General features: G+C 66.6%; 1 protein-coding gene across 1 annotated transcript in view; it reads right to left on the bottom strand.

Annotated features, from left to right (window-relative positions):
• Positions 1–5,472, bottom strand: part of TNNT3 (troponin T3, fast skeletal type) — a 14,742-nt gene extending 9,270 nt beyond the window's left edge. Inside the window, exons 1-6 of the mRNA XM_029957221.1 lie at positions 5,421–5,472; positions 2,888–2,919; positions 2,714–2,727; positions 2,192–2,209; positions 1,246–1,263; positions 149–163 (exon numbers count right to left, since the gene is read on the bottom strand). Of these exons, the coding sequence (XP_029813081.1) occupies positions 149–163; positions 1,246–1,263; positions 2,192–2,209; positions 2,714–2,727; positions 2,888–2,904 (82 nt within the window). The 5' untranslated portion in view covers positions 2,905–2,919; positions 5,421–5,472. The remainder of the gene's footprint in view (positions 1–148; positions 164–1,245; positions 1,264–2,191; positions 2,210–2,713; positions 2,728–2,887; positions 2,920–5,420) is intronic.
• Between the last annotated feature and the right edge of the window lie 3,760 nt (positions 5,473–9,232).

Raw genomic sequence — 9,232 nt, 5'->3', positions numbered from 1 at the left:
GGGGGTGGGGGAGAGAGAAAATGAGCTGTGAGCCTCGGCAGAGGCTGAGGGGCGGGGGTGGCGGGGGCCCAGCAGAAACACACTGTGAGTAGGTTACGCGGCCCCTGGGCACCTGCTCACGCCCACATGATGAAGTCATGGCACATACCTGGTTCATGGACTTCTAGGTTAGGGAGGGCCGAGGAGTGAGGCACAGCACGCGTGGGTCAGAGGTCAAAGGAGGAAGGGTCCCAGGTTAATGGAAACACCAGTCGCCATTCGGGAGGGTCAGTGGCCGAGGCCAAGGGGCGGGGAGCATGCGGGAAGCCAGCAAGACACGGTCAGTGTTCGTGGGCACCGCTGCCCCCAGACCCCGTCCCTGCCTTGCTGACCTGCCGGGGGCAGGGCCCTAGGGTGGAGCTGCGGACCCCTGGTCGTGGCGCACACTGGGACCCCCGCCTGTCCCCTACCCCCGGGAAGGACTGACCGGGGCTGGCAGCCCCCGGCTGCGGCCTGGAGAGGCAGCGTGAGCCCCAAGGGCAGGGCCGAAAAGCCCAGGCTCAGCCCCGAGGGGACGCAGAGGCGCCCAGCCCCCTGGTCCGGGCACAGGATCCCCAGCCCTTGCAGGATGCCCCTAGGTCCTGCAGAGGGGCCCACAGGGCAGGGTGCCCCTAGGTCCTGCAGAGGGGCCCACAGGGCAGGGTGGAGGTGGCCAGGGAGTGACAGTGTCCCCGCCCCTCCATCAGCCTGCTCCCACCCGCCCTCCGGCCGAGGGCCCCGACCCAGTCAAGGGCTCACCTTCAGCCCTGGGCTCTCAGTCACCCACCCCCGGGGTGGAGGGGTAGTTTCAGGGACCCCCCTCTGCCCGTACCGGGGCCTGAGCCCCGTCTGCGTCGTGCCTGACACAGGGGTGTGCGTGGCCCTGGGGACCCCCTTCTCTGGTTAAGCATTGGTTGGGGTTAGTGGGTGATGTTAGGGCCACATGGGGGAGCCCTTTGCTGGCTGGCACCTCGCTGCCTCCCCGCCCCCTCCCCCACCCCGCGTGGGCTCCAGCCAGGCCTGGGCCCCACATGAGGGCCAGAAGTCCTGTGTCCTCATACCTTCTTTATGGACTTCTGCAGGTGGAGGGGTGCCAGGCGTGCAGGCGGCAGGAGGAGAGAGGAGAGGTTAGGCCAGGAGCGCACCGCACGTCCTTAGGGGTGGGGGCACGCTGGGGGCGGAGGGGCTGAGGGTGCTGCGGGGGCCCGGCTCCTGGCCCCTACTTACCTTCCTCCTGGGCCTCTTCTGAGGTGGGGGCCACGGGACGGGAGGGAGAGAGGAAACAGGGCAGTCGTTAGGGGGCGCACGCGGGGCGGGGGGCCTCAGGGAGAAGGGGTGGGGGCGCGCCAGCCCAACCAAGGTGGTGGGCCCAGGAGCCCCGGGCCCCTTGCTCCCTCCTGAGGGCGGTGGGGCCGCACGGCTGCCCGCCTGCCCCAGCACCGGGTGTCTGGGCGGGTCTTGGCAGAAAAGGGAGCAGGAGCCTTCGCTGGGAAGGGGTGCTCCCCAGGACCGTGTGTCCCTCAGATAGGAGTCTTTCTAACTTTTCGGCACAAAAAGAAATGTTTTGTTCACGTTGTTAGGGTAGCCAAGTGTTTTCAAAATATTTTCAAAACACAGCACCTGGAGGGCCACTCAGCTGAGCCTGCTGAGGTTGCGGGAACACCTCCCTGCACGGTGGTCAGGTATGCGGCACCCCTGCGCCCCGAAGCACCCCAGCGCCCGCATGCCCGGGCACACCCCGACCCCCCCACAGACACAGCCCGAGCAAGGAAGGGGCTCCAGATCGGCCCGAAGCTCACTGCCCCGAGGCGGGCATGCTGAGGGAGACCAGGACACAGACACAGAGAGACAGAGATAAAGACAGAGACAGAGAGATGGAGAGACAGAGACAGAGACAGAGTCACAGAGACAGAGGGAAAGGCAGGGGGGCAGGGAGGCAGAGACAGAGACAAGCAGGGTCCATACACCCCAGCCGTTGGTGTTAGTGGGGAGTCTTAACCAGCAGTGTCAGCAGGGACAGAGGGCAGCGAGGAAGAGGGGCGGTTGACGGCCGGATGGGCTCCAGGACCCGGAGAAGCCCAGTGGGGCGGAGGCGGAGCACGCACAGAGGGGCCGAGCAGGGCAGGCGGGTGTGGGCTGTGCAGGTGCGGGCTGTGCGGGCTCCCGGAGTTACCTTCTTCCTCGTACTGCTCTGCAATGGGGTAGAACACAGAGGCCGTGTTAGCGGGGGCGCGGGGCCCGGAGCCAGCGGCCCCAGTCCCGGACCTCTGAGGATGGGGACGGAGGCGGTGGGGGTCCCTGGGCCAAGAGGGGGCCGCTGGCTCCAGGGGGAGGAGAGCCTCTGGCAGTGCCAGCAGTTGGTGTGGGGGGTGGTTGGTGCTGGGACACCCAGGTCCTGCAGGGCGCATGTGGAGGGGCAGCCAGGGCCTGGCGCCCCTGCCTGGACCCTGCCCTGGAGGGCAAGCTGGGCGCTCGGGGCAGGGTTTTCGTGGGACCACATCTTGGGGACATGCCCTTGGAGAAAGAGGGGGTCCTGGCTGCAGGGGCGGGACCGGGGAGCCCAGGTTGGGGGGGCGGTCCAGCAGGCCTCCTCGGGCTTCCCGCCAGGGGTCCCTGGGGACAGCCGTGCTGTCCTGCCTCAAGCATGAGCTTTCCAGGTGGGGCAGACGGAGAGAGGAACCCGGCGGACACTTACCCTCGACCTGTTCACTGTTGGGGGTAGCGGGGGAGGGAGGGAGAGGAGAAAGAGGGAGGGAGAGAGAGAGAGAGGATGGGTGAGGTGGGCTTTCACAGGCAGCGGGTCCTCGGCCTCAGCGCAGCCCACGTCCCGGGGCCACGCGGGGTGGGCATTTTTCGGACTGATACTCACACTTCCTCGTCCGACATGGTGGAAGGTTGTTTCTGTTGGGGGAGGGGGGCCGAGAGGAGTGTCAGGAATGGTCTGGAAGTGCTGGCAGGGGTGAGCGCTGGGCTCTGCGGCTGGGGGTGTGCAGGGACATCCAGGGACAGGGTGGAGGCCAGCTGTCCGGCCTGGGGCGGGCCTTGCGGAGTCCACCCCCAACCCGGGGCAGACACCCTCCGTAGGCACTCCCCGCAGAGCGGCGTCGGGGGCTTTGGACGGTGGGGAAACCCTGCCGATGTTTGTGATGGGCTCTGCCTTTGCGCCGGGGTCAGGGGGCTCCCCGGGGTCCCCGAGATTGCAGAGCCCGGCTCCCACAGGGTGCGTGCTGGACCCGCCGGGTCTGCGTGCCCGGACGTCCCCAAGAGAGCCTCTCCTGCCTTCCTCAGTGGACGCCTTCCTGCAGGGCCCTCACGGCTTCCTCCTGGGGTGCCCTGGACGCCCCCCACAGCCCTGCGCGGCCCTCGCTCCCCGCATCACAGGAGCCTATGAACCGTCCTGTCGCCTCTTCTCTCCCGGCCCGGGCTCACAGGGCCGGGATCCGGCCGTGGCTCTGGGCGCCCCCGGCCGGGGCCCGAGCACCGGCAGCCGGCCGACCCTCCATGCCTGCTTTCCCCAGGCCCCTCCAGTGCTCTTAAATTTGTCTGCGGGGGAGCTGAGTGTGCAGGGGTGGCCCGCCCAGGCCGGCGCTCAGGGTCCGCGGCCCGGGGCCTGGGTGCTTAAAACACAAAGCTCCGGACAGTGTGCGCAGTCAGTGGCCCCCAGGGAGCTCCGTGTAAGGAAAACACCAGCTCATCATCCGGGGCCTGTGCGCATCGCTAAGGTGCGAAGTTTTCCGAGGCCTCCGTCAAGAATGTTCCTTTTCCCAGAGCAATGTAAGCTCCAGGCAAAATGAACCCGCACATCTCTGCCTCCCACACCCCAGCCCGGGAAACTGCCAGGCCCTTCCCTGAAAGAGGGCTCTGCAGACCCTCCAGGCACAGCCCCCCGGCCTGTGGGCAGCTGGGGCCTCCCTGCTCCTGGGCCCCATCCCTCCTGGTGGGCCCTGTCCCCAGCCTCCCCCAACCCCCCCCCCGGGGGCCTCGCCCCGCTGGCCCCCCTCCACCGGGGCAGGGCCCTACACCTGTCGGCAGCCTCAAGTGGGGGCTGCTGTGGCCTGAGCCCAGGGGCCAGTTATTTTTAAGGAGCTAGTAGCAGCTGAGGTGTCCAGAAATAGGCACCCAAATTAGCCAAGACACCTCTGCCCAGAAACCCAAGATGTTGGGAGGGGGGCTGTGGGGGCAGCGCCGGGCTCAGGTCCCCGCCCAGCCCCCACATGTCCCAGGCCTGCCTGACCTCCTGCATCTTGTCTTCCTGCCTTCTGGGCTGGTGTCCAAGGGGGGAGGTCTGGGGGGACACAGGGGTCCTGCAAGCCCCTGCGGAGCCTCACTCTCCCTGGGGAAACTGAGGCTCCTCCTGGGTCCTGCCCCTCTACCCAGTGGAGCCCTGCAGGACACACCATGAGGCCTCTCTGTCCCCTCACCTCGCCGTCTGTGGGGAGGGGCCAAGGCGGGGGTGCCCGAGGGCAGGGATGGCATTGTGTCAGCTGGGAGGGAAGCCAGCTGTCCCTCAGCAGGGACAAAAGTGAAAATAGCCCCTGAGGTCAGAGCTTCTTGGAGACACAGAGCCCCTTCCCTCCTTCCCAGGTGACAAGACGGGGATGGAAAGATGGGAGGCCCGTCCCCACTGGCTGTGGGCCCCCGGCCGCGTCACCGTGCCTCGGCTCGGGCCCCCACCCTGTCCTGCAGTGGCTCCTTGCCCTGCTCCCCCCGGTGGCTGAGGGCACCGGCAGGTGAGGGCGCCTGGGCCCAAGGCTGGGGCAGGGGGACGGCGGAAGGGCAAGGAGCAGGGGCGGGGCGCCGGGGAGCATGTGCTCCGCCCGCGAGGACAGAAGCCCGGGTCCCCACTTGTGCTTCTTGGGCTCCTGTCCTTGACCTCTGGGAGATGCCTCTCCTCCCGGAGCTGCCCCTGGGGTGAATTACACAAGCCCCCCACGAGTTTGTCTCTACAAATGCCAGGATTGGGGGAGATGACTGCCTGAGGCCAAGGCCCCAGCTTCTGGGAGGGACTGGCTGGGTGCTCTCGGGTTTTCGGAGCTCCAGGGGAAAGGCCCCGGCCGGGGTTGGGGACTGGGTCCCCGGGGACCCTCGGGGCTGTGGGCGGCACCCTTCCTGGGTACCTCTATCCAGCCCCGTGCCCCGTTCCTCCCGGGGAGCCCTCACCTTCCTCCTCGGGCCACCCTGGCTGCCGTGTTCCCACTCAGAGCGGCTTTCCCCATGTTCGGAGAGCACCGCCCTGTGCGCCAGCACCCTGGGGACCCTGGCTGTCTCGGTGGGCTCTCCAGGCCGCCATGCTCAGAGCTGAGACGTGTGGAAATGTGGCGGCCCGGTCCCTCTCGGCACCTCACGACCCCAGGTGCCCTCCAATGCCGGGCCGGCCCCACCCAGCCCTGGGCCATACCAACCTGTAGCTGAGTCTGGAGAGAAGGGTTAGGGCTCCCTGTGGACAGGACGGGCTCAGGCACTGCCGGCTCAGCTCACGCCCTCATGTTATAGTGACATTTGATCTTTCCCTGCAGCCCATTGGCTGGGGGCTGGTTGACCGGGCATGTGGGGCAGGCGGGAAGGGGCCGTGCCCAAGCAGGCCCCTTACCAAGTATAGGAACAGTGGAGGAAGAGGCCTGAGAAGGCGCGGATGGGGGGACGTGTCTGGAGAAGGGGGCAAGGTCCACCCCCCTCCCTGGGAAGTGTCAGTTTCTATTTTTACTCCCCCGACAGCGGGCACATTCTTGATGGGCTGAGGGGTGACGGGAGGGACAGGGTGGCCCTGGGGATGCAGCCCAAGGCTCCCCCGGGCCAGGCTGCTGTGGGGTCCCAGACGGGGGCCCCAACTCCCCCAGCGCAGCCGTCCCCCTCCACGGGCCTCAGGCCCACCTGCGTCCTCCGTCAGAGCGAGGGGCCTGGCATCCCGGAGGCGCCCGTGAGACACGGCTCTGGGTGTCCACGGCCAGGCCTCCGTCCCGTCTGCGCCCCACTCAGTGACCAGTCCCGGGTGGGTGTTGTTGGAGCATAGGACAGACGGGTGGGGGGAGAAACAGCCCAGACAGGATCTCAGCTGCTGGGGCTCCTGCTGGGGCTCCCCTGGCGGCCAGGGCCGTACCCCTTCTGCCAGCCTGGGAGCTCCCCATTTGGGGGTCCAGACCCCTAGGTCCTCTCTCCCTGCAGCTGGATGCAGTGTGCTGCCCAGAGTGGGCTCCGCCGCGTGCCCGTGGGGCCTGGCCGCTCTGCCCAAAGACTCCAGATGGCACTGCCCGCCCAGCAGACACCTTGCCCGGGCCTCTGACGGCCCCTTTGCTAGCTGGGAAGGCCATGAGCTCCAATGGGCCCGGCCCTTGGATTAGGGAAACAGGAACGGAGAAGGCAGAGCTGTCCAGGATCTCCTTCCAGACTCGAGGGCTCTGGGCGAGGGGCTGTCAGGTGCGCCCTGGGGGGACACAGAGGAGGCTTCCGGCAAGGACGGGGGGGGGGGGCTCACACGCCCCAGCCCCAGCTCCACCCAGCTCTCTGCCTGCTCTGGGCCCTCAGAAGCTTCCAGAAGGCTTCCACTGGCACCCCACTCAATCCCTGCAGGGTGGAGATAAGGCCATAGGCACCCACGACAGTAGAGGTGGAGCTGCAGGGGACGCCCCTCCCTTCCCCGTTGGAACTTGTCCCTCCCGTCCCATGCTGTCGCCCAGCCTGTCCGGATTCTCGGGTGGGCCAGGGTTTGAAGGGACCACGTACAGCTGACCCTTGGCCAGCTCTGCCCAGTGGAGCCACCTGAAGAGTCAGCTCTAGGGAAGGCCCCATGAGCTCCTGGGGGCCGCCATGGCCTCCTCTGGCGGTGAGGTTGCCCTCCTCAGGCTGGCTCCTTTTGGTCTGCCAGCAGAGATCCGAGGACCACCCCCCCAGATGCGGGCACACGTGTGGGGACAGCACGTTGGGGACCACTCAGCACTGTCTGTGGGCGGGGCTGGGGCTCTGCCGAGGGAGTCCTGTGCACAGCCAGCCCCGCTCAGCCATGGCCCCCTTGCTCCTGGGAGCAGCCAGCTGCCCCTCGCCCAGGCCTGGCTGCTCGAGGCGCTGCACCTGCCGACGGGCTGCCCCAGGCCCTGCAGTGGCCCTGCTCGGCCAGCAGAGGAGGGTGGCATCCCGCTCAGTGGCCTCAGCCTTTGGCAGGTGCTCCCTCGTGAACGGGCCGAGCCAGAGAGCGGGCGCTGAGGTCAGAGGAGGAACAGCACAGGGTTTATTTTGGGTGCCCGTGACCTCCCCCTCAGGGCACCAGGCCCGTGGTGCGGCCGGACAGCATTGAGCGGTCACTGCTGGACACGCCGCAGGCCTCAGAGAGCCTGCAACAGGTAATCCATACCCCGGTCCACCTGGCCTGGCCTGGCAGGGGTGGGAAGAGAGGGGCAGGGCTGGAGGGGGTCTGGGAACCTGGGCTGGAGGCAAGGGATAAGGGTGGCCCAGCCCTGGTTGGGGTGGAAGACGGACCTCAACCCCAGAAAGGGCTTGAGAGCTGACCACGCAGGCCCTGGGCCCAGGGATGGTAGGGGGCAGGCTTCTGAAGCCGGAGGTGCTGAGTGAGGCCACCGAGCAGGGAGGAGGCTGGAACACGGAGAGGCGGCCCCTGAGCAGTCTGGCTCCAGCTACCTTCAGGGGGGACCTTCAGGTGGTGGGGGAGAGTGGGCCCCTCAGCCTGGTCCTGGCCCCAGTTTGCATGAGTGGGGTGGCGTGGCTCAAGGACCTTGAACAGGCCCTGGGCACCCACACTGGCCTAGCCCCACAGGCCTGGGCTCTGCCAGGCCCCAGATAGAAGCGGCTGACACAGCACTGCAGAGACGGCCCTTGCCCAGCCCCACACATCTGCCGCTCCGCTAGCCCGGGTGCCTCTTCGGCATCTGGACATCACTGGTCTGTTTGGCCTCCCACGGGCAGGACTAGCCTTCCATGTCCAGTGGGGCTCTCTGGCAGGCGGGACAGATGGCAGAGGGGCAGAGCCTGGGTATCCCTGGGACAGTGGCCCTTCTGAGCCTCTGGACCCTTATGGTGGGCAGGCCCTGACCCGCAGCTCTGAGAGGTGGGGTCTCGATGTCATGGCAGCAGCGGACATCGGTGACACTCATTGGATGCGAGCCCTGGGTCCCTGTCCCTGAGGCTGGGCCAGGGTGCGAGGCTCCTGAGGGGCAGGGCTGTCTGGCTAGCTGGCACCGTGCACCCCACCCGCCTCTCATCCCACGGTGCCGTCCACTCTGACCCCGGCTCACTGTCCAGCCTCAGATCCTGCGGCCACGGCCGAGGTGGTGCTTGGCTGAGGTGCTGTCCAGCTGGGTGGGGAGAAGGCGGGTGTCCCCTGGGAGGTCTTCCCAGCCGGCAGAGCCCAGCCGGGGACGCAGTCTCCAAGGAGGGCCGTGGTGAGAAAAGATGGCTGTGGCTTGGTGAAGGGGTAGTGCTCCTGGCTTGTCCATATTCACTCCATCCTCTGGGAGGCAGGCCAATCTAGTCACAAAGACTTCTGAAAACGGAGGTTCCTCGTGGACCCGGGCCTAGAACGCCAAAGGTCCAGCATCCTGCTCTTCAAGCGGGTTCCCCAGACAATGAGGACAGCAGGGCCCGAGGTCAGATCTGGGTGGAGGCCCAGGGCTGGGGAGCACACTCTCCCTCCTGTCTCCCCTTCATACACTCTCTGTTCACCCATTCGCCTGTTCGTTTCCGTCCATTCTCACATTCACTACCTTCCTTCCTCCCTTCCACTGTCCGTCCAACCGTCATCCATCTGTCCACAACGCACTCAGCCAGCCAACCACCTACTACCCATGCAGCACACACGACTCTGACTGCCTTTCCATCTATGGTCCATACAGTGATTTGTCTGCCCATCTACCTTCTATACCTCCACCCGTCCATCTACCCATTACCCGGATTCATCCACCCATCTTTCTATTTATACACCAGTCCATCCACCTACCCATCCTCCACTCCTTCACCCATCGTCCATCATCCTTGTCTGTCCATCCACCTTCCAACATCCCTCCACCCACCCATCCATCCATCCCTCCACCCACCCACCCATCCATCCACCCATTCATCCATTCACCCACCCATCCACCCACCCATCCATCCATCCATCCATCCACTCATCCACCCACCCATCCATCCACCCATCCATCCATCCACCCACCCATCCACCCACCCATCCACCCATCCATCCACCCACCCACCCATCCACCCATCCACC

This window comes from Suricata suricatta, chromosome 11 (assembly GCF_006229205.1).
Source record: "Suricata suricatta isolate VVHF042 chromosome 11, meerkat_22Aug2017_6uvM2_HiC, whole genome shotgun sequence".
In the NCBI taxonomy this organism is placed as follows: Eukaryota; Metazoa; Chordata; class Mammalia; order Carnivora; family Herpestidae; genus Suricata; species Suricata suricatta.
Note: the sequence above shows the minus strand (reverse complement) of the source record. Positions and strands in the feature narration are given on the sequence as shown.